We start from the raw sequence: 24833 nt of genomic DNA on the forward strand, positions 1-24833 counted from the left end.
TTCCTTCCTTCTCCAGAGCCTGAGAGCCCCCCTTCTTCCTTCCCCAGAGCCTGAGTGTCCCCCCTTCCTTCTCCAGAGCCTGAGAGCCCCCCCTTCTTCCTTCTCCAGAGCCTGAGAGCCCCCCTTCTTCCTTCCCCAGAGCCTGAGTGTCCCCCCTTCCTTCTCCAGAGCCTGAGAGCCCCCCTTCTTCCTTCCCCAGAGCCTGAGTGTCCCCCCTTCCTTCTCCAGAGCCTGAGAGCCCCCCCTTCTTCCTTCTCCAGAGCCTGAGAGCCCCCCCTTCTTCCTTCTCCAGAGCCTGAGAGCCCCCCTTCTTCCTTCTCCAGAGCCTGAGAGCCCCCCTTCTTCCTTTTTCCCCTCACCACTCCACCAAGACTATAAAATAAAGTTTGGGCTTGTGTTGATACATTGTGATGCCTGTATGTGTTGTATTGCTGAGTTTGTCGCTTGTCACATTTAATAATGTTTTGTGTCTCTTTTTTTTTTTTTTTTTCTTTTGTAGATTTCCAAAAATGTTGAAGGCAGTCATCCTGATTGGAGGTCCCCAGAAGGGTGAGTCTTCACAACACCACACCACTTCTCTAGACGGTCATGTAGGTGGGATTATTGGGAGATCAGATATGGGCAGTTTGTAATTGCTGGGTTTTGGAGCCCAAGCCCGGCTTGCAATATTTTACATAAATATGAAGGAAATTCTCTGTTATCGTTTTTATATCTGCGTTCTCCATGCTCTATTTTGCTGGTTAATTTGAGGATCTCGTACATCTAATTAGTGCTGGGTTGCTTCTTTTTATATTACTCAGTCTTTTCTTTTCTGTAAATGACCTTTTCAAACAATAGAGGAATATTTTTGGGTTCACAGGTGTGGTCGTCGTGTATCCAGTTTCTCTGCAATCTCGGCTTTACCATTTCCTGTGATGTCATTTAGTCTGAACAGTTTTTATGACAGCAAAAGCACATTCTGTAAATCTTAGACACAAGAACTCTATATAACTGAGACTTCATATAGCGAAGAGCGTGTGCTGTAGTTTTCAAGCTTTTAAATTAATTAGCTTTAAAATAAACCTGTACTTTTCCTGCAGGAAGCCTTCACCCGGGGTCTATAATTACCAGGCAATTTTTTAAAAAGTACACATGTAGTGTTTTATTCTTTCCAAAAACTTGTGCAATGTTCCATTGGACCTGCTAGAAATTGTGACTACTTTAGCAGTGTCAGTTCTCTAGCGCAGCACCCCGCTTCTTAGCATACCATAGCCTTCTCCTCTTGTAGGAGTGTCTGTGCTGACCCAGCTACTTTGCCCATCCCCTCTCCTAATAACTTATATTGTGGGGGTAGTGAAGAAGAATACTACAAAGTAGCCATATTTTATTTAGGGGTTTCTTGACCGGTGTCTAACTGACCTTACATCTTGATTTCTGCATAGTTCCTAGTCCAATACCACTTGGCACCACAAGCAGCATGACTGTGAGGAGGGTATTCATCCCACTGACCATCAATGTAAGGGGAGTTCATCCCACTGACCACCAATGTAAGGGGCGTTCATCCCACTGACCACCAATGTAAGGGGCGTTCATCCCACTGACCACCAATGTAAGGGGCGTTCACCCCACCGACCACCAATGTAAGGGGCGTGCTTCCCACCGACCACCAATGTAAGGGGCGTTCTTCCCACTGGCCACCAATGTAAGGAGCATTCTTCCCACTGGCCACCAATGTAAGGGGCGTTCTTCCCACTGACCACCAATGTAAGGGGCGTTCTTCCCACTGACCACCAATGTAAGGGGCGTTCTTCCCACTGACCACCAATGTAAGGGGCGTTCTTCCCACTGACCACCAATGTAAGGGGCGTTCTTCCCACTGACCACCAATGTAAGGGGCGTTCTTCCCAATGACCACCAATGTAAGGGGCGTTCATTCCACTGACCCCTGATGGAATCATCTTAGCAGGGGGTTTCCTGAGACCTTGAGAAATTATTTCAAGAGTTCCTCTGGGGTATAAAGATTGAGAGAGGCTATTATAGCGTGTCACTTGAGTGACATCTGTTAGTCTGCTGGTGTTTATGACATCACAACCAAGATGGCGGCCCTCAGTAGCAGTCTCAGGACTTTCAGATTTCTTTGAACAAGATGTCTTTATACACATGTGCAACTTGTGAAGTGTGAGCTTCCGTGGTACGTATCCCAGTAATTGTTTTTCTAAGGTATACCCAGACTCTCAATGCTTTTGTACAGAAGCCCTCCTTTTGTTTTTGAGAGAAAAGGTTTAACCATTGTGCTGTCTTTTTTCTCTTTCTTTAGGTACCAGGTTTCGACCTTTGTCCTTCGAGGTTCCTAAACCTTTGTTCCCTGTTGCTGGAGTTCCAATGTTACAGCATCACATCGAGGCCTGCAGTAAGGTGAGGTTCCAGTAACGGACAACTAATCTCCACTGAACCCAGAATAAAACATAAAATTGTATCAAATACTTACCATAATTGTCCTTTCCTGGTGCCAATCCATGGCAGCACACGTGGGTATTATGCCGCCGTGTTGGCATTAGGAAAGTATCATTTCACCCCATCCCCAAGCATTTTGTCTAGGGCAAGTTTAAAGTGTAACTAAACCCAGGAGCTTGCAGTCACTATATCTGGTCTCCCCAGGAGCCTGCAGTCACTATATCTGGTCTCCCCAGGAGCCTGCAGTCACTATATCTGGTCTCCCACAGTACACAGAACATTGAAATGCAATAGTTTTAGTAAATCTAAACTGCTAAATACTTTTTGTCATCAGCAGTATATAGCAGTCTTTTGACTTCTATCAGTGTCTGTTTAAAGCTTGTAGGAGGAGTTTTCATTCTCCTCTGACTGATTCTGCAGAACCCCTGCCCTTCTGTCTGGCCAGTGTTGATTGCCCTGTGCTGATCACACGCATCCTCCCAAAAAAAAAAGAATCTAGCATAACACACTAAACTAAGCATGTGCAAACTGACTCCAATGGCTCTGTCCTATCAGGAGATGGTTTGGGAAGAAGGGGAGGGTCAGAGAAGACAGGATCAAACAGCCTATTTACACAATGCAGAGGATTAACCCCTTAGGATCCACAGTGAGTATAACAAGCATGCTTTACTGCATATACAGACTGATTTTACTGTTGTGGGTTTAGTATCACTTATAGCGTGAATGCTAACTTCTGTTTGGTTGATACAAGTCCACAGACACTTTTAGTTTCTCTAGTGAACACTGAAATAAAGTGAACCTGTTGAAAACTTCACAAGTGAAGTAACAGTTGGTCAGCAAAATCTTTCAGCATATTTTCCATTTAGTATGTGTCACTTGTGTCATCCGGTCCGTATGTCTGCATATCATCCCATCCATTTGTGGATGATATACGGACATACGGAACGCCCGTGTGAAAGAAGCCTATGCCCAAAAAATAAAGTTTTCTGATTCAGAATTTGTTTAGGTATAGACAGTCCCTTCCCTGCCTCCCTGATGTGGGACCATTGCATTGTAGGTATTGAGTCTGTTCTTTTATTATTATTATCGTCCTTATTATTAATAATAATGATATTTATTAATAATATTATATTACACATTTTATGTAGCGGAATAAAATCTACTCAACATGTTACAATCTCTGTGTGTGTGTATTCACATCAGTCCCTGTCCTCAAGCTGCTTGCAATCAAAGGTCCCTATCAAACATACTAACTAGGGCCAGTTTTTTAACCTGGAGCCAAATAACCTACCAGCTTGACTTCGGAGTGGGTGAAGCAACCCGAGTAGCCGAGGAAACCCATGCAACCACGGGGAGAACATGCAGACAGTGTCCTGTCTAGGATTTGAACCAAGGTCCCTAGTGCTGCAAGGCAGAAGTGCTAACCACTAAGCCACTGTGCTATAGTAGGAATAAATGGTGTCACTTTGCTGCAGTGATGCATAGAAAAACAAATGACCTGAGTTGGGTTATGTGGCCAATTCCCTCCTACAACTGTAGTGCAGCATTTGCTCAGACCTGTTATCCCTCCTCTCTGCAGGTACCCAATCTGAAGGAGATCCTCCTGATCGGATTTTACCAGCCAAATGAAGCTCTTAGCCGTTTCCTGGTCACAGCACAGCAGGAATTTAAAGTCGCTATCCGGTGAGCATTCATTCGCTTTTGTAAATTTGTTTTATTTGTTTGCAGATCTGTAAATATTTAACCACATTTAGGAGGAATTACTTTATATGGAACTAGTTAGAGGTTCTTTGGAAATGGATAGCCACAAAGTAAAGTATAAGACACCTTTTTAGATGCTAAATTTCCCATTGATTTTTGGGGTAATACTCTTAGGGAATACAATTTCTATTGCGTCTTTGTCTCCTTTTCATAACTGGGATCTCTGTAATCCTCTTTGCAGACTCATAGTATGAACATTTGTTCTTTGTTCCAGGTACCTACAGGAATATTCAGCTCTGGGCACTGGCGGTGGCATATATCACTTCCGGGACCAGATCCTCTCCGGTGGGCCACAGGCGTTCTTTGTCTTGAATGCAGATGTGTGCTCGGAGTTCCCTCTCCTGCAGATGTTGGAGTTCCGGAAACAGCATGAAAACACAGACAGTTACATCATGCTGGGGACAACGGTAAGAGGGGCTGCTGCTACAAAAAACATCCTATTTTTGTTGTTTTTTTTTTTTTTTTTTTATATAGTTTAAAAAGTATATCATATGCATAATGAACATACAAATTCTATTTTTACTTTCCCTATCAAGTGATGGCACAAATTGCCTGTTTAACTTCCATGGAGCACAATATTTTTTGAGGGCTGCTATAAACTTTAATATGGTTATAAAGGCACAAGTTTTTTTTACCTTCATGCATTCTATGCAATGTGCGTGAACGCCTCAGCTCTCCAGGGATTCTCCCTCCTCATTGGCTGAGACAGCAGCGGGAGCCAGTAAGCCAATGAGGAGAGAGAGGGGGCAGGGCTGGTCTACGGCTCTGTGTGTTAATGGAAATGCAGAGCAGAATGCCCCGATAGCAAGCTGTTTGCTCTGGGGGCACTTGGCAGGAGGAAGCGGCCAGGAGCACCGACGGGGGACCCAAGAAGAGGAGGATCTGGGCTGCTCTGTGCTTACACAGAGCTGGTAAGTAAAACATGTTTGTTTTTAATTTTTTTTTTTTTAACTTGTCTTTTAATATCACTTCAAGAGCAATGTGTGTTTCATGGGTCAGCAACCTTTTTCCACCATCAGACCTCAGATCAGCCCCAATTCTTGCACCTATAGAAGCGCAGAGGTTTTCCATTCATACTTGCTGCAGCTGGCAGTCCCACTAAGTGGAGGAAGAGGGTAGGCAGGCAGGCTAATAAGTCATGGGGGGGGCCTACACAGGAGGAGGGCAAGCACATCAACGTCAGACAAACCTCTCTGAAACATCATGTAGGGGGTTAGCTATGGGTGTAGAAGCACAGGACAGCTGAGTGAGCTGTCAATTACATACTACTATGGCAGTGGCATTGAATTTGTAGGGAACTAGGGTCAACTAGAGCGTCCATCATCAGGCTTGTCTAAGCTTGTGTGCATTCCACATGATGATCTGCCAGATGCCTCTGAAATTGGCGTGGTGTACCTGTCCTGCCACATGTGCCTTGGGTTGCCGATCTGTGGTGTATTTGGAAGTGAGATTCTAACTTGCATATTTTATAAAAGCAAACACTGAATGCTCCCTGAGCACAGTTCTCATTTTATTGTATGCTTACTGAATATTTATTTTATTAATATTTTTTTTTAACATGGATCGTATCATAAAATTTGAAGTTTCCATATTCATTTGTTTTTAAAAATAAAAGTTGTTTTTTTTTTGTTTTTTACTTGGCTTATCTGCTGAATGGTGCCTTGTCTATAAGCTCAGTTGCAAGGCAGCCACCTTGCTTGCAGCGATGCTGAACAGGTGCCCTGGGATCAGACTATGGCAGCTATGACTATGATAGACCTTTTAGTTCAGTTTCCGCTGTTTTTTTTTTTTTTTTTCCCCCCTCTGTACAGTATGGATTGTGACTAAAAGCATTACAGTTTATGTAACCCCTAACAATAAACTTCTCTTATTTGATCCCTGTTTGTATGTCAAATAATGTTTTATTTATATTATGGAAAAAAGGAGAGAGGGAGATGTTCTGTAGTCCTGTCTTAGGGTGACAACCCTGCTCCTGCATAGATAAAAGTACATTTAGTGAGCTTTGACAACTTAGGACAGGAAAAGATTGAGTTATTAAAACTGGAGAATGTAAAATCTGGTGAAGCTTTGCAGGGCTGGGCAGCCAATCTGTTTCTAACTTCAGTTTGTTCAGTTAAGCTTTGACAATAAAAACGTGGAAGCCGATTGGTTTCTATGCAGAGCTGCACCAGATTTCGCACTCTCCAGTTTTAGTAAATCAACCCAAAAATGTTTAATTAGCAGGCTCATCAGGTAAAAAAAAAAGAAAATGAATGCAGCCACCACATTTGGACCAGTAAGCTGCAATACGTGACATTTTTGATCTTGGGTTACCATACACTTTTTAACCGCTTGCCGACTGCGGCAGAGTGGCTTGACTGCGCAAAATCGCGTAGATCTACCTGATTTTGTGCGCATGGAGCCGCGCTAGTGGTGTGTTTAGATCATCAGAGAAACTGACAGAAGAGCCGCCTGCTTATGTAAACAAAGCAGGCGAGTCTTCTGTCACACAGGCAGAGAGAGATCAGGAATTTCAGCTACAACCCCCGATCTCTCTGTGCCTGTCACAAAGCCCTCCCCCCCCCAGTCAGTAAGCATTATTAGGCATACATTAACCCCTTTGATTGCTCCCAGTGTTAACCCCTTTCCTGCTAGTGTCATTTATTCAGTAACAGTGCATATTATTTAGCACTGATTACTGTATTAAAGTGGAGTTCCGGCCTCAAAAACTACTTTGGGCCATCCGCTTGCTCTGTCACCTGTAAAAGAAATGGATAGTCCCAATTATTTTATTTTTTTTGTTTACTTACCTTGTTATTGAAGAGAATATACTCACCTTTCTTCTACTTCCTCTGCGGCCACCCGCGCCATCACTTCCTGCTTTCATTGATTCCTGGGAGCTGAACGTCATCGCTCCCAGGAATCAATGCGCCTGCACCGGCCCCGCTCATCAGGGCATGCCCAGAAGCTGTGTAGAAATAACGCACCTGCCCCGGAAGTGACGAGCAGGGCCGGTGCAGTGCATTGTGGGACCGAAGAGGACACAGAAGAGGACGCGCTGACTTCAGCTGCCCACACCTGAGATGGCAGCGCTGGAGGAGAAATTTTCAAGGTAAGTATTTCTTCTAAAAGGTAAGTGCGACCTGGGACAGTTCAGAGGCTAGCCATTATGGAATGCACTAGCCCTGACTGTCTCGGGGGTATTTTAAGTGAAAAATAGTTTCCGAGGCCGGAACTCTGCTTTAATGTCACTGCTCCCCCAAAAATGTCAGAGGTCCGATCTGTCCGCCCCCAAAAAAAGTCCCGCTAAAAATCGCTAATCGCCGCTATTACTAATAAAAAAATAAAAAAAAATTAAAAGTCCCATAGTTTGTAAACGCTATAACCTTTGCGCAAACCAATAAAAATATGCTTTTTGGGATTTTTTTTTTAACCAAAAATATGTAACAGAATACAAATTGACCTAAACTGATAAAAAAAAAAAAAAAAATTAGATTTTACATTTTTTTTTTCTATTGGGAATCTTTTATAGCGGAAAGTAAAAAATATATTTGTGTTTTTTTTTTTTCAAAATTGTCGCTCCTTTTTTTTTTTTTTGTTTATAGCGCAAAATGTAAAAATCGCAGAGGTGATCAAATACCACCAAAAGAAAACTATATTTGTGGGGGAAAAAAGGACATCAATTGTATTTGGGTACATCGTCGTACGACCGTGCAATTTTTCGTTAAAGTAACGCAGTGCTGAATTGCAAAAAATGGCCTGGTCATTAAGGGGGTAAAACCTTTCCGGAGCTGAAGTGGTTAATAAAAAAAAAAAAAGGGCTTATTTCTTCAGTGATTGGTTCCATTCCAGGCAAAGTGATGAATTTCCCTTGACAGGCCACTCCCAGCTCACTTATACTCACTTATCTGTTTTCCTTGTTCCACACCCTTCATCTGTTGGAGTTCTGAGTCTAATCCAGGGCACACTCTGTATAGGAGATTACAGAAAGTTAATTGCCTTCTCCCCCACCCCGGTACACATTACAGTTTCTGGTCCTGGTGATTAGCAGAGTACTTTTGAAGATTTGTACTGCTGAAAAAATTACCATGGTTGTCCCCTAAAGGACTAGATTCTTCTTACAGGTATATGTCATTTTTCCCCCTCCAATTCACTGTTTATGGTACATTTTTACATTTTACAATACCCTTCAAAGTAAAATTCAACCCATTTTTTGGTTTTGAATGGAGTGGGGAGAAGGTGACAAACGGGGTTATTTGCTAAAGCTGACGAGTTCTAAATCTGGTGCAGCTCTGCGCTGCAATCAGCTTCCAGGTTTAATTGTCAAAGCTTAAGGCCCCTTTCACACAGTCCGTCCGTCAGACTGACTCCGTTTATCTCAGCGGGGGATCGATCCGCCGATCCCCCGCTGAGCAGGAGGATGACAGCTGTTCTCTGCGCTGTGTGCGGAGACACAGCTGTTAGTTCCCCATACATCTCTATGGGGGAAATCGGATGGGAACGGACCGTCTGTCCGTTCTCATTCGATTCAATCTGCTGGACGGATGCAAAATAGTGTTTCCATCCGTCCAGATTTGACGGATCGGATGTCAGCGGACATGTCTCTGCTGACATCCGATGCCCCATAGGGATGCATAGGGGGACCGTTCAGATCCGCTAAAAAAAAAACGGACAGGCGGATCTGAACAGTCCGCCTGTGTGAAAGGGGCCTTACTGTCCAAGCTGAGGTTAGAAGCTAATTGGCTGCAATGCATAGCTGTACCGGATTCGGAGTGCACCAGTTTTATTAAATCTTCCCCCCACATTGTCAACTTTTTCTAAAGATTTCTCCTCACTTCCTATTCCAGCGAGCACCAAGTATGCCAAATCTCTGCAATGGGAAAAAAGGGAACAATAAATACTTGACCCCCCACTCTATCTAAAACTTAAAAAAATTAAGCTACAAATAATACTTGTTAGCCCTGGTTCACACTAGGGCGACCTGTGAGGCGACCTGGTCGCCTCACAGGTCGCCGCAGGTCGCCTCCCATAGGAAAGCTGCGGACCCATTCTAATAGGAGCGACACAAGTCGCTCCGACCTAGAAAAAGGGTCCGGAGCTTCTTTGGGGCGACCAGGAGGCGACCGCCATAGACTTCAATGTTATGAAGTCCGTGGCGGCCGCTCCGAGGTCGCGGCGCGCTGCTCGCACCGCGATCTCGGAGGTCGCCCCTGAAAGTAGCGTCGCTCCTATGTGAACCGGCGCTTACTGGTGCTTTATTTTTCATTGTTTGTTTTATTTCTTATTGAAATCTAAATAGTTGTGTTTTCTTTTCTGACAGGCAAACCGGACGCAGTCCCTGAATTACGGCTGCATTGTAGCAAATGCAGAAACGCAAGAGGTAATGTGATTTCATCCCTGGGATCTTCCATTGACTCTGCTATATTTGGCAGAATTAGCGGTCTGTATAATCATACTGTGTCAGTGTTAAGGCTGAACGGAAAGTGGAAGTAAACTCCCTTGTATGATTTTTACCTATAGGTAAGTAAATAAAAAAGGCTTACTTGTAGGTACTGTTAATATCCCCTAAATGTGCACTATTTAGGAGATATTTACTTTTAGATATAGCCGGTGACATCACCGGCACATGTGCTCTGAAGAAAGGGCATACCCGTGCCATTCCTTCAGAGCCGTGCCATAAAGAGAAATATTGCCGAAGCCAGGGAACCCGGAAAAAAAGACCGGGTGAAGATGGAAGCGCCTTCAGCGGTGAGGGCTTAGTTTTTAGGTAAGTCTGTCATATTGTGCTAGTATGCGATGCATAATGTGCTAGTATGTGATGCATACTAGCACATTATGACCTAAACTGCCCGGGGGCCAGATTTATTATATATATATATTTTTTTTTAATGCTGTTTACTCCCGCTTTAACTGTATCTGAGCACCACAAATTGAAAAGGTTATTTGATTAATTTTTAATTTTCAAAACAAACTCCCCTATCCATCCATGTCTCTTTTGCCTCGAGCATTTTTAGCTGCAGCCATCTTGAGTAAGGGACCTTGAATCAGGCATGCAGGCAGGAGGGTGTGCTTTGCTGAGGAAGCCCCTCCTCCAGGTTAAAGAAAACATGCCCATGAATATACCTGAGACATGTGACATCATTTTGGCCTAGGCCAAAAACCAGGAAGCAACTGAAGAAATGTAAAAAAAAAAAAAAAAGTATAAAACAAATAAATATACTTTCCTATCTCTTTAAAAAGGCTAGCAGCATAAGGATCATATATAGTTCATGTTGATTGAGAACGTTTTTAGTTCTGCGTTAAGGCACAACTAAAGCATCTGCTCATCCTACCCTTTAATGATGCTACATCTGCAAGCTCCCTTCTCACCAGTCTCCTTACAGGTTTGCCACCTTTGGCCATTTTGGTTTTGTGCTCAGAGCCATTTCAGTGTATATTCTAAAGAAAAATGTTTGCATGCAGGCAGGTAAGAAATTGCAGAAGAGATGAAGTATGTCTCTCCTGCTTTAAAAAGTCTGCCTGCTTGCAAATGTTTTTGTAAGAGAATGTTCTCCCCTTAACATTAATAAAAGCGTTTTGAAATCCCTGCTCTTCTTTCTCTTTCTTTTGTGCAGCGCTTGTGGGACGGACCTGAGGGATTCTGATTCCTCAGCACCTGCACAGTAAATCGATCTGGTCCTTCCCAGAAGCGCTGCACAGAGAAGAGGAGCAGGGATTTCAAATCCTTGGATCAGCTGCGTGGGCACTGACCGTTCAGTGTCCCCGGAGGTAAGTACACCATGAAGGGGGGGAGGGCGGGCGATGGTGCACAGTGTTTACTTTTTTTCATTTTTGTTGCTGAGAAGGGGAACTAACACTTTAAAGAGATTTCTATACTGTGATGTGTGCGGGTCTCTGGTGCCCAGCAGTTGGTGTATAACGTCTCCATGCCTCTCTGCAGGTTCTGCATTATGTGGAGAAGCCCAGTACATTTGTCAGTGACATCATAAACTGCGGGATTTACCTCTTCTCACCAACGATATTTCAGCACATTGCAGAGGTTTTTCAGCGCAATCAGCAGGATGTACAGCTGTGAGTTTGACTATTGCTCATCTAGCTCCGTCTACAGCACCGTCCACTCCCTGCATCTCTCTTCCGCCCTCTCTAACCATCAATTATTCATTTACATTCATTCTTTCTCTTTCTCTCCTCGGCTTCTGTGTCCCTCGTTCCTCCTGCATGCTGGGCCAGTTGTTCCTGCATCAGGTGAGTGCTGTGTGTGGCACAGACACATGGCATGAGCACTGGGGGTGATTGTGGTGACGGCAATATAGACCCATCCAATGTTTGCCTTTTTAAAATCACACAAGCACCCCATGTATTCCACCTTGCATGATTGCACTTTCTAATAAGTTCCACACTGGAAACCTCCTCATTTTTTCTATAGGGATAGCAATAACATGTTTGCATAACATTTATTAGCTTGTCCACTCTTAAAAGACCAGTGTTATTGCTTGTAATGTAGCTTATCCATTCACTAGAGACCAGTGGCATCACATCTGTGAGAATGCATCCTATCCATTCACTAGTAACTGGTGACATCACTGATAATGGAGCCTATCCATTCACTAGTGACTGGTGACATCACTGATAATGCAGCCTATCCATTCACTAGTGACTGGTGACATCACTGAGAATGGGGCATATCCATTCACTAGAGACTGGTGTCATAATGGAAAATGCATTCTTATCCATTCATCAGAGATCAGCAAAATCATGGAAAATGTATTCTATCCATTCACAAGAGACCACTGACATCACTAAGAATACACCCTATCCATTCGCTAGAGACTGGTGACATCACTGAGAATGCAGCCTATCCATTAGAGACTGGTGACATCACAGAGAATGCAGCCTACCCATTAGTTAGAGACTGGTGACATCACTGAGAATGCAGCCTAGCCATTTGTTAGAGACTGGTGACATCACGGAGATTGCAGCCTATCCATTAGAGACTGGTGACATCACAGAGAATGCAGCCTATTCATGAGTTAGAAACTGGTGACATCACAGAGAATGCAGCCTATTCATTAGTTAGAGACTGGTGACATCACAGAGAATGCAGCCTATTCATTAGTTAGAGACTGGTGACATCACTGAGAATGCAGCCTATTCATTAGTTAGAGTCTGGTGACATCACATCACGGAGAATGCAGCCTATCCATTAGAATCTGGTGACATCACGGAGATTGCAGCCTATTCATGAGTTAGAGACTGGTGACATCACTGAGAGTGCAGCCTATCCATAAGTTAGAGACTGGTGACATCACAGAGAAGGCAGCCTATCCATTAGTTAGAGACTGGTGACATCACTGAGAGTGCAGCCTATCCATTAGTTAGAGACTGGTGACATCACTGAGAATGCAGCCTATTCATTAGAGACTGGTGACATCACAGAGAATTCAGCCTATTCATGAGTTAGAAACTGGTGACATCACAGAGAATGCAGCCTATTCATTAGTTAGAGACTGGTGACATCACTGAGAATGCAGCCTATCCATTAGTTAGAGACTGGTGACATCACAGAGAATGCAGCCTATTCATGAGTTAGAGACTGGTGACATCACAGAGAATGCAGCTTATCTATTCACTGGAGATTGGTCACATCACTTAGAATACCAAAACCAAAGTTCCAGCGCTGACGCTGTAGCAATCTCACTTCCAAAATTACAACTGACCAATGGTGCTGCTGCTTGGGAATTGCTGATGACAGCATGAATGTTTACAAAAAGGATAGAAAGCAGCGCTAACCATGGTTAGTAAATGGAAACTAGGAGAGCAGCCCATAAGAGAAAGTCATGTTTATTAAGAAAGACATGTATATTGATCAATAAAAAGGTTCAAACTACCGGTTTCTATCCTTTTTGCAATCACTTAAAATGCAGCCTACCCAGTTACTGGAGACCCAAGATATCACTGAGAATGCGTTTTTGCTGCGTTATCTCACAATCAACCTCCCTTTTGCCCGCTGTGCTCACAGCACCACCCTTTATCCAGTTGCTGGGTGCAGAATTAGCTTGCGTTTCTCGAAGTAATTGATTTGTCCTCTTATTTACTCAGTGAGGAGAACTCTAGTTGGCAGCGGGCTGAGGTTATTCGGCTGGAGCAGGACGTATTCACCACTCTTGCTGGAAGAGGTCACCTGTATGTGTATAAAACAGATGGGTTTTGGAGTCAGATTAAGTCAGCAGGGTAAGTGATTTAGACTAATATATATATATATATATATATATATATATATATATATAAATTACACCATATATAGGTGGATAAGATTTTGGAAGGAAAAAATGTGTGCTTTATTGGAATCCTCTCCTACATGTTGTACAGATCTGTGTCATGATTCAGGACAACTACAGGAAAATGAAAAGTTAAAACATTGTTTAAAGTAACAAGATTTTATATATGAGCCGTTACATTGAGCTAACGGGGAGCTATTTTACTTTGGTGTTTTTCTGCAGTTCAGCGATTTATGCCAGTCGTTTGTACCTAAGCCAGTATCATAGAACACACCCAGAGAGGCTCACCCAAACCAAGAAGGGAGGCCCGACAATCATAGGTAATGTAAACTTTATCATTGCTTTACTTATCACCATGACATCTTAGAAGGTTTACCATCCTGCAGCTATGTGCTCATTTTAACCCCTTAATGACTGAAGGTAAAACAAATGTTAATGCCTGAACACAATTTTGCAACTTTGACATGCGTTAGTAAAACTGTGCATATCATCTCAACTACTTTGTGCAGCCGGGTGGATTATACTGTGGCTTATTTTTTATTTTTTTTTCTAGGACAAATTGGGCTTTCTTTTGGTAGTAAATAGTTGTGGATATCTCCTGATATATTTTTTTTGGATTATTATCAAAGTAAAACTGACCTTTGCCACTGGCTTGCACCCAGTGTGATCACACACAGAAGGAGCCCATTGGCGGGTACTGCGTTGACTCATTGTTTACCAGGACCTGCTGATCATCAAGCAGAGAGACAGAAGAATGGCGGTCTGCCTATGTAAACAAGGCAGATCGCGGTTCTGACAGGAGGGAAGCCATGGATCCTTGGTTGCTTACTCGCATTTTTTTTACTTGAATGCTTCCTTGCATTTTTTTCCTTTCCAGAAATGATTTATTATCACTATTTTATATATATATATATAAACAGACGCACTCATACCACTTCTTGACTGCACATTTCTCTTCTCTTGATGAATACACATGGATCTCTGCAGTCTCCTGTTATCTCCGCCCTCATCCAGCCCCCACCAGCTCTGTAGCTCTCCTTAGCTTATCTATGACTCATCCCTCCACACTTTCTGGCAAACTCTCAGGAGAGTGAGAGACAGAGCTGTGCATGATGTCATTAGCTTAGGCTAATGACTAGACAAGAAAGGAAGTGGGCTGTAAGGGATATTTACTGGCAGAAAAAAAATGTTTTACTTTGACAGCATATAAAATAACAAGGGCAGAAGTTTTAATAGATGGAAAGGTGAAAAAATGACTGAAGGTCTGCTTTAGGGAAGTGCACAAAAAGCCATCCGTATGCTGCTTGCACTGCATCTCACCCGGTGTTCCGTGAAAAAGCCATACCCGTGAAAATTCCCTACCCACGTCGCTTCCGTTGCACCTACGTCATGGAACAGCTGAGGAGCTTTCTAGTGCGCATGCTCGGAGGGTAGGGAATTGTCACTGTAGTGTGTTCTAACGTTAAAACATCTCGGCTGCAACATGAATCATCTCTGCTCCTACCCCTGTCACTTCCCTGATCTTGGCTACTAAATGTAAAAGCGGCGGCGGGTCTATGAAAATATAAATCACGGAGCCGCGATCTCCGTCATTTCGATTTCATAGACCCGCCGCCACTTTTACATTTAGTAGCCAAGATCAGGGAAGTGACAGGGGTAGGAGCGGAGATGATTAATGTTGCAGCCGAGATGTTTTAATGTAACCGCCGAAACAGCTGATGCGGTGTAACGTTAGAACACACTACCGTGACCATTCCCTACCCTCCGAGCATGCTCACTAGAAAGCTCCTCCAGCTGTTCAATGATGTATCCGGAGCTGTGAGCATGCGCACTGCTACGCTGCTCAGCTGTTCCATTACGTTTCTGCCAGGAAGTGACGTGGGTATGGAATTTTCACGAGGTATGGTTTTCTAACGTTACACTGGTCCCCTCGCTCACTGTGACAGTGATAGGTCACTTTCAGCGGGGGTCAATCATCCCTTCCAGTTGCTGTGTGGTCTGACCCTGACTAGTTTTGTCTCCTGACCTTTTCGAAGGGTTGGCCATACGGCACAGCAACACTGTTTAAATACCCTTCCCCCTCAGAGAAATTAACCCCATGTGCACCATCAATGTGACTGTGCAATCCAAGTGGAGACGAAAGCAACAGCAGAAAAAGGAGGAGGGAACATTAATGGATTGCATCTTTGAGTAAATCCTCTTTTGACACATAAAGAAGCCAATATGTTGAGTCTGGCCTGAAATGTGCCTCTAGGAAGGCCATGAGTAAATTTTGGATTTGTATGTGGACACACCTAAAGTGTACAAGAAACCCCAATTTGAAAAAAAATACTTTCTATTAAATCCCCCTTTGTCATATAATAGAATAGATTCATTTAGGAGGGGCTATCAGTGGTTTGAAGAATAAATTTTCCATTTACAATCCCCCATTTCAAATAACCATTATGTGGAGGTTTTTAATTTAGTGTTGAATGATCTAGAAAAGATTGTTCCTAAAAAAAAAAAACGTCATCATCCCTAAGGGCTCTTTCATTTTCATTTCAGACATTTTTCATGCACAAAAAAAGTGCCTGAAAAGCTCAAGAAAAAATACTTCCCTTTTAAATCAATGAATGTCTTCACACTACGGCTGTGCACTTCCATTGCGGCACAAAAAATCCTGCTTGCAGCACCATAGCAACATGTTCGGGGAGCTAAAAAAAAAGTGCACTAAAAACGCACCTTCCAATTGATACCAATGAAAAACAAAGTGAAACCGCAGCAAAAAACGCGCTCACAATACGTTTTTGGTGCAGTTTTTGAGCCCCATTTCTTTTTAAAAGCCACACCGCAAATGGGGAAAAATCGCATTTTTTGACGTGTTTTTGCTTGGACCAGTGTGAAAGTGCCCTAAATATATAAGGGAGGGAATAGAAAGTCTGGAGAATAGGAAGGATGTTGTTATACACCCTGCAGATAAGGCAGAAGGAGTGGTAATTATGGATAAAGGATTTTATCATTCCCAATTGTCTGAGATGTTTACTGACTCCAGTATTTATGTGAGATTACTGTAACTGGGGATCCAACAGATGATTATAAAAAGGAATTAGAAGGACTGGGGGTATAAATCCAGCATGCTAACAAAAAAAGAGAAAAGTTACTTAGTAGCTAATGTTTGCAGAACCCTTATTATTTATACTTCACCCAAAATTCACAAAGATATTCACTGTTCCCCAGCAAGACCAATAGTAAATTGTATAGGTTTAGTTACATCAAGGCTGGGTGAGTGTTTAGACAAATTCTTGCAACCTAGTATTATACAGTAAACCCCCGCTCTACGGCAGTTCCGTTTTTGCAGTCCCGGTATATTGCGTTTTTTTTCTGTAATGGTATTTTACTATATAATCAATGGAAATTAATTATTTTTGTGTTTTCCATAGCTCTTGCTCTGTCTCTCAGTATCTTTTATGTGTTTAAATTAGTTTTTTTATTGTTTTAAAAGTGTGTTTAAAGACCTTTAAAATGCTTTTAAAAGTACAGTGGCAGTTATAAAAACATGCCTACGGTGTATTTAAATAGGGTTTTTCTATTTCGCGGATTTTCACTTTTCGCGGGTGTGTCTGGAACGTAACCCCCGCAATGGAGGGGGGGTTACTGTAACAATTTAAGGCTTATTTAAAAGACACAAAGGATTTTCTACAATTGTTAAAGGAGGATGATTTGAAAGATAAATCGGAAATCCTTTTTGGTGACAGCTGAAGTTTCCTCCCTGTACACCATTATAGAACGATGATGATGCCTTAATTACGCTCTCTTTGTAAGCCGGGTGACATTCCTTTTGCCCAAAAAAGTTTTTATTTTGAAGAAATTATTAGTTTTCGGTTTGTCACGTAACTATTTTTGGAATCAGGGGGAAGTACTAAAGACAAAAAAAAATGCTGGCTATGGGAACTAAATTTGCGTTTACCAAAATTTTTATGGTGAAATGGGAAGATAGGATCATTTTTTGGAAATCTGAGACCTGTGTTTATTTATTTCATTATCAATTTATTGATGATCTTATGTTAATTTGGAACAGATAAGCAATTAGAGTCAGTGAGTGCAGAGGAGAGGTGGGGGGCTCTGCAATTGTCACATGGAGTTATGAAGAGGAATGCATGATTTTCATCACATGGATGGATTATTTTGAACTGTTTAATTTATATTACACTGGTGTGATGGCCAATTGAGTACTTTTATAGCACATGTATACCTATAGGAGCATGTTGTCATTTATTTAAGCTTTATGGAACAATTTAGGCACTATTTTGTTAACGTTAACACTTTATTTTCATTATTCTGGTTTACACAGTGTTAGATTTTATCTAGATTGTGAATCAATTTGGATATGTTAAGGATTTTTGCAATTGTTTATGGTGATCGTTCTATTTAAAAATTACCACTAAGGGGAGTTGAGAGAGAGATATATAGATAGAGGTAGATAAAGCAAGATATATCTGTGTGTGTTTATATATATATATATATATATATATATATAAAAATATATAATGTGTGTGTGTGTGTGTGTATGTATGTATATTCTCTATCTTTATCGTTTTTCTTGCTTTTTTTTTTTTTTGTCTTAATGTGCTTTTCATTTGGGAATACCTTTGTAAAGCTACAAAGCAGTTTTGTCTTTAAGGCTCGGTTCACACTATTGCGATGCGGGAAGGCTGCGAATTCGCAGCCTGTTCCCGCATCGCACACGCACCCCCGGCAGTTCACACTGCCATATGCGATCCGCTGGGGGTGTCAATGTAATCTTAACGACACCCCCAGTTTGATCGCATATCGCAGTGCGATCGTGCAGTTCGCACAGGATCGGATCGCACAAGTGTGAACCGCTGTGCGATCCGATCCTGATGCGGCAGCAAAAATGCCTCCTGTGCGTCTTTGCTGCGGGTGCGGTGCGAATTTAGCCATACAAACTGTATGGCTATACTCGCACCGCACAGCTGATCGCATGTCATGTCGGAGCAGTGCGCTCCGACATGACATGCGAACCCGGCACACGCAGAAGTGTGAACCGGGTCTTAAAATGCAACACCTAATCTAATCTAATCTCTTCGAAATCCTAATTGGTAAAAGGAGTTTTGATATGCTCACCTTTTTTGTCCTTCAGACTTCGGTACTATGTACTGCTCCTGATGTCCATCATGTGAATGTATGCTAGAGCATTGGTTACGTGATCTCTGCTGGATGGGCTTAGGGGGGCTGGCAGGCAGGGCCAGCCAGTCAGCAGCTATGCCCGATTTTTGACTCTCGGCCTCTTCAGCAGAGATGCTGGGTCCCTGATCACATGACTGGCTCTAGAAATCCCTATACCATCTTGTCCTTTTAGCCAGGAAAACAGGGCGGGTGGTGGTCAATATTTCAGTGTCCATTGGCGTTTTAAAGTATATCTATAACCACTTTTATATATATATATATATATATAATATATATATATATACACATTTATTTTTATTTTTTTTGGGTAGAGTGGAGAAGGATTAGAAGACACATTTTTTTATCAGACTGGAAGTGAAGGAATCAAATTCATACAGAAAAAGAGAGAAATGCCCAAAGGCACTTTGAGTCACGCATATAATCAAATCATAAAATATAATCAAACGGAAGTGAAGGAATCTATCCAACAGCAACCAAACAAGTTGAAAAACTAAAACTAAAAGGAGAATGCTGCAACCCCTGTCAGCTTTTTATTGTCTGTTTCTCTGTTAGACTTTCCCTCATTTCCTGTCTAGTAAAACTTGTCTCCAAAACATTAAGAACTGGATAGCAGTAAAACCTGACAGAGGTTCTATACTTTCCCCATTCTATTTTAAAAAAAAAAAAGTTTTTTTTATAGACACACTTTAAATAAGCCGTATAGACTCCAGGCTAGACCTATTCCAATGAGCTTAAAATTAATGTGCAAAGCATTACATTAGTCAGTCAGATGATCCCTATCTGGTCCTATTGCTAATTGCAAATAGTTTTCAGGTAAAACATGCCAAACCAGTTATGACAATTATATATTTTTACTTCTTTAGGAAATGTGTACGTTCACCCAACAGCCAAGGTTGATTCATCAGCTGTGGTAAGTAAAAGTGTAATTGGTTGCTACAAGAGAATGCATTATCATTTGTTGTTGGATATATCGGGACTTTGGCTTCATTAGTCTGGGGGTAGATAAATACATAGAAATTCCTACCATGTTCCTCACTCCCGCAAGCTTCTTTCCTGCTGTATGAGTGTTCCCCTGAAGCCGGTTGCCTTTGTCACTCCACTGCTCAAAGGCATTCCAATATCTTCAAATACAATGCAGGACCAGCAATCCAACATTGTAAGTAATGATGAGGAGGGCCCGCACACACCCTGGGATGGCCTGCCCCCACATCTATGTTGGAGAGTGGGAAAGAGTTCCACCCAAAAGTTGAACATCTGCTTTAAATACTGCTGACCCCCTGACATGCCACATTTGGCATGTCATATTTTTTGGGGGGGGGGGGGGGGGGAGTGGGTACCTAGATTTGACAGGTACCCGCTCCCACTTCTGCTCGAGCAGACGTTCTCCTCCCTCCCTCCCTCCCTCCCTCCCTCCCAGAAGATTGTCCCAGAAGATTGGCCAGCCATTCACAACGTGCAGCGTGACTCGCACATGCGCAGTGCGCACCACAGCCAGGTGCCCACACTAGAGATGCCGGTGCTACCGAGAGGAGAGGGAGAGGATCGAGGGTTTGGGGCGACCGCATCACTGGACCGTGGGACAGGTGAGTGTGTGTTTATTAAAAGTCAGCAGCTACACTTTTTGTAGCTGCTGACTTTTAATAAACACAAAAATGAGTGGAACTCCGCTTTAAGTACAGCTGCTCATTCACTATCTCTAGACAAGACAAACATTTAACCCTTTACAATCTGAAAATCCTCATTGCAAGGGTCATTTTTTTTTCACTGAACCCAGAGTTCAGCTTTCAACTGTTAATAAACCCACAACAGTAAAATCAGTGTGTATATGCGGTAGAGCATGCTTGTTCTCACTGTGGAACCGAAGGGATTAATCCTGCACATTGTGTATAAAAGGCGGTTTGATCCTGTCTTCTCTGATTCCCCTCCTTCCACTGTCCCCAAACTTCCTGATAAGACAGCCTTTGGAGTCACTCTGCACATGCTCAGTTTGGTGTGTATTGCTAGAGAGTTTTTTTTTTTTCTTGGGAGGGTGCATGTGATCAGCACAGGGCCAATCAGCACTGTCCAGACAGAGGGTCAGGGGTATGCAGCCTCATTTGTATATTTTACATTCACATCAGTCCCTGCCCTCAAGGAGCTTACAATCTAAGGTCCCTAACTCACATTCATACATATACACACTATGCCCAATTTTAGACAGGAGTCAATTACCTTACCAGCATGTCTTTTGATTGTGGGAGGAAACGGGAGTCCCAGAGAAAACCCAGGCAGGGACACGGAGAAAATGCAAACTCCATGCAGGTAGTGTCCTGGTTGGGATTTAAACCAATGACCCCAGTGCTGCCAGGCGGAAGTACTAACCACAAAAACTGTGCTACCCTATGGAGGAGAAGCTGTTTCATACTAGATGTGTTAGGTCTAGCGTCAATTTCTCCAGTAGACGGCAGTATAACTCCCGATGTTTGATTATTTATCTTAAAGCTTTGTGCTTTTAATGGGCTACGGGACAGTATTTGTATAATCTCTCAGCAACTGTGTCAACAGCTCAGATTGAACAACGCATATCGGCTTCTGTCAAATTTCTGCTCTTCTTTACAGCTGGGTCCAAATGTGTCGGTTGGAATGGGAGTGACTATAGGCGCTGGAGTGCGGGTGCGAGAGTCTATTATCTTACATGGTGCTATACTGCAGGTGAGAGAGCAGAACCCCTGAAACATGTCTATCTAATCACACATGACAGTGTTTTCTATGGCAGGGCTTGACAAATTTGCTTTGAACCTAGGAGCCAGTTTTTCTAATTAACAAAGATTGCTGACCTGTGTACAGAGCCCTGTATGTTTGTAAATGCAGGACTCTGTGCTGTGATTGGCTACAGCCGATTAGTAGGTATAAGCCATAAACCATTGGCGGGGACCTGCTGATAAAATCCCGCTGTAGCCAGTGTCCGCGTGGATCAGCAGGGATCGCCCACAAGTGTGCCCCTAACCCGGAACAGGCTGGATGATGCACATGTACGTTATCCAGCCTGCTCGTGCCACCTGCCTGCAGTAAATGTACTGTGGATGGGCGGGTAGCAGTCCATATAATTATATGGGGGAAGTTGCGCTGCATTTGTAGAACTTGTAGGTTTTTGAGGTGTGGGAACACCTTATATAAGTGAGCCCCTCTGAGAGACCCGTTGGTCTCAACGTGGGGGGGGTCACTAATATAAAACATGGTCCTAAATCAGTACTAGAACTACATCCTTCTCCCTCAGGGACATGAGCTGCTTCCAGGGATACACTGCTGCTGCCTGCTCTGATTCAGGATTCAGCAAGTAAAGGACAGCCTGGCCCTTCCATCCCACAATTTCCCACTCTAGTCTAGGAGAGACCAACTACAGACCAGGCTCCCAAGAAGGACATATACACACAGGGGAGCTAGCAGGAACTACAGTACAGACAACATTGAGGAGCCTGGGGGGAGAGCGGGGGTCAGGTGAGTAGAGATGAGGGGAGCACTTAATGCAGCCAACACGAGCTACACCGGCCAAAGCTCTCCATGGGATGTCGCCTCTCACACAGCTCCATGTCCCAGGCTTGGGAAGACACATTTACCACCACCACCGGCGATGACTACTGAGGTCAGCCACTGACAGGGTACCGAACCTCCGCCGTCAAGACCAGCCTGCTAAGCCAAAATTGAAGGCAGCAAGATCTACGGGTAACCCAGCCATCTGATGCCTTGTCTAAATGACAGCCGCTGAGGGCAATGCAGGCGGGAATCCCACGGCCCGTCCAACCAATGCTTGGAAAACGGGGGCGGGCCTTGTTTGAAAGAAAAAAAAAAAGATCATAAGGAGATGGCCAATGGGATCGAAGAAGGAGGGACTTGACGGCGATTGCCATGTGTCATGGCCAATCGCTTGCACTCTATGCTCATGCCTGGTGCCAACAGTAAATAGGCTGAGAAAGGCCAGGCACCAGGATGCAATTTCTAGTCGCAATTACGACCTGGTGCATGGGATTTGTCGAGCCCTCTTCTATGGTAATCCTTGTTCAGAGTTGACCATGATCCCATTCCTCTAGAATACAGTACAGCTAGGCTCATTGATAAGGCTAAGTTGGTGGCCCATAGCATCCAATCTGATTTCATTTTGTTTTCTGATGTAAAAACAACTTGAATGTTATTGGCTGCTTTGAAATTTATATAAATAATAATGTCAAAGTGGTGCACTATTCTTTGTAAGCAACAATGTGTGCTAATTATATATCCATACTCATGTTGCGATCAATAAACCAGTACATATCCATAAAACAAACCTAGAACCAAATAGCATTGAGATTAGTTTAAAACAAAGGATTAGTGCCAACAGTGCACCATGAATCAAAATTGCCAAGAACAATGTGGAAAAAGTGGAAACTAAAATAAAATAATATATATATATTTTATTATTATTGTTATTATTATTATTATTATTATTATGAATGTTCTTCCAATAATAAAAGGTAGGTCCGTGAGTCTCCTATACATGCAGTGCTTCCTCATTAAAAAACTTCAGTGTTCAATGTGCAAGATCCATCCACCTGCTATCCACCTTTGAGTGCAATGCGTGCTCACCTGCAGCACAAAGGTATTGTGCAGCACATAGTAAACCAATCCACCTGGGGGAGTCCAATGGCTTCCCTTGAATCCTCCTTTATTCAGAGTGGAGCAGCTCAATGATTTTATATAGACAAACACAGTGATTTCATAGTGTAGTATGTTTAAAAAGCATTTATTGATTAAAAAAACTTCATCCAGAACACTCACATTTAGATAGGTACAAAACGCATGGTATCCAAGTCTTTATGTGCCGCGATCGGCTTCCCGGCACGGGTCGTAGTGTGACCGACAAGTCTGACGTCACTGGCTCCTCTTATGCGTTACGTCACTGGTCACGTGACTTCCTCATAATCCCTAAAGAATCCCCAATGTGATCACAATGCTATTTGGTTCTAGGTTTGTTTAAAGGATATTTACTGGTTTATTGTCATCTCAGTGCAGCAGCCAGGGGGAGCCAGAGGACTTTTGCAATGTCCCTGACATGACTTTTCCTTCAAATGTCTTTTGTTGCAGACCTATGTATTGAAAATCTTGATAGAAAGAGCCAGCACATTCATATATAACATTTGTTACTGTATAGCACACAGGGTGTCACACCTCAGGGGTATTCCTGACCGATTCAGTGGGTACATCCACCTGGTAAAGTTGTATGTGTTTTACAGTGGCAAGCAATAGTCTTTTTTTTTTTTTTTTTCTGTCTGCAGGATCACAGCTGTGTATTGAACACCATCGTGGGCTGGGACAGCAGCATTGGACGCTGGGCTCGAGTGGAAGGAACGCCCAGTGACCCCAATCCTAACGACCCGTATGCCAAAATTGACAGTGAGACCCTGTTTAGGGAAGGGAAGCTTACCCCATCCATAACTATTCTAGGTAAGTGAAAATTATACCTAGACCTCAAAAAAGGGGAAAAAAACAAAAAACAAGCCTGTTTCTGCCAGGAAAGTGAGTTACTTAATTGTAGGCCCATTATAGTGCACAGGAGTTAAAGTGATTCCAGTTCTTTCCCACATGGGAAAACTCAACGGTTCTTGAGAAAGATGGTTGGTCTTGCCCCCGCCTGGGCACAGTTTGCCCCCACTAGTGGTGTCCGGATGTCCTGAGGACATGACCAGCATCACCTGTTTTATTATTGAGCTCCTTATACTCCTTATCCTTATATCTTATTGTTTTGTTTTATTTTTTCTGCATTGTTTGTACTGGCTATGTTAAGTCATGCACTAACAGACCAAACATTGGATAATGCCCTAGCTGGATATTTGTATCATTACTTGAAAATCTTTACTAAATATATGGTAAAAAGAAAAGAAAGTGGTTCTAAATAGTGATCGACCGATATAATTTTTTTAATGCCGATATCCATACCGATATTTTGGTCATCGGATATTGGTATTGGCTGACATCTGCCGATTATTTTCGGACATGTAAAAAAAAAAATTGTATTTTTATTTTTTGTTAAAAGTACTCCTTGTGGAGGGATCTGGGGGTCTAAAAGACCCCAAACCCCTCCTCGGCACCGAAAAGCAATTCAAAAATTCAAGTTTGGCTGTTTTGAATGCTGTCAGTTTTTTTTAATGTCATATTACTTCAGGGTTTTTTACATGGAGACCG

The 24833-nt window shown here is 42.8% G+C and overlaps 1 protein-coding gene across 1 annotated transcript in view; it reads left to right on the plus strand.

Annotated features, from left to right (window-relative positions):
* The first annotated feature begins 480 nt into the window (after positions 1–480).
* The window catches only part of GMPPA (GDP-mannose pyrophosphorylase A), a 30129-nt gene continuing 5776 nt past the window's right edge, over positions 481–24833 (plus strand). Inside the window, exons 1-11 of the mRNA XM_082262064.1 lie at positions 481–549; positions 2297–2394; positions 4013–4116; positions 4409–4601; positions 9494–9553; positions 11114–11244; positions 13273–13404; positions 13674–13771; positions 19502–19548; positions 21237–21329; positions 23927–24095. Coding sequence (XP_082118190.1) covers positions 510–549; positions 2297–2394; positions 4013–4116; positions 4409–4601; positions 9494–9553; positions 11114–11244; positions 13273–13404; positions 13674–13771; positions 19502–19548; positions 21237–21329; positions 23927–24095 — 1165 coding nt within the window. The 5' untranslated portion in view covers positions 481–509. The remainder of the gene's footprint in view (positions 550–2296; positions 2395–4012; positions 4117–4408; positions 4602–9493; positions 9554–11113; positions 11245–13272; positions 13405–13673; positions 13772–19501; positions 19549–21236; positions 21330–23926; positions 24096–24833) is intronic.

Source organism: Pelophylax lessonae, assembly GCF_965119305.1.
Source record: "Pelophylax lessonae genome assembly, chromosome: 6".
Classification (NCBI taxonomy): domain Eukaryota; kingdom Metazoa; phylum Chordata; class Amphibia; order Anura; family Ranidae; genus Pelophylax; species Pelophylax lessonae.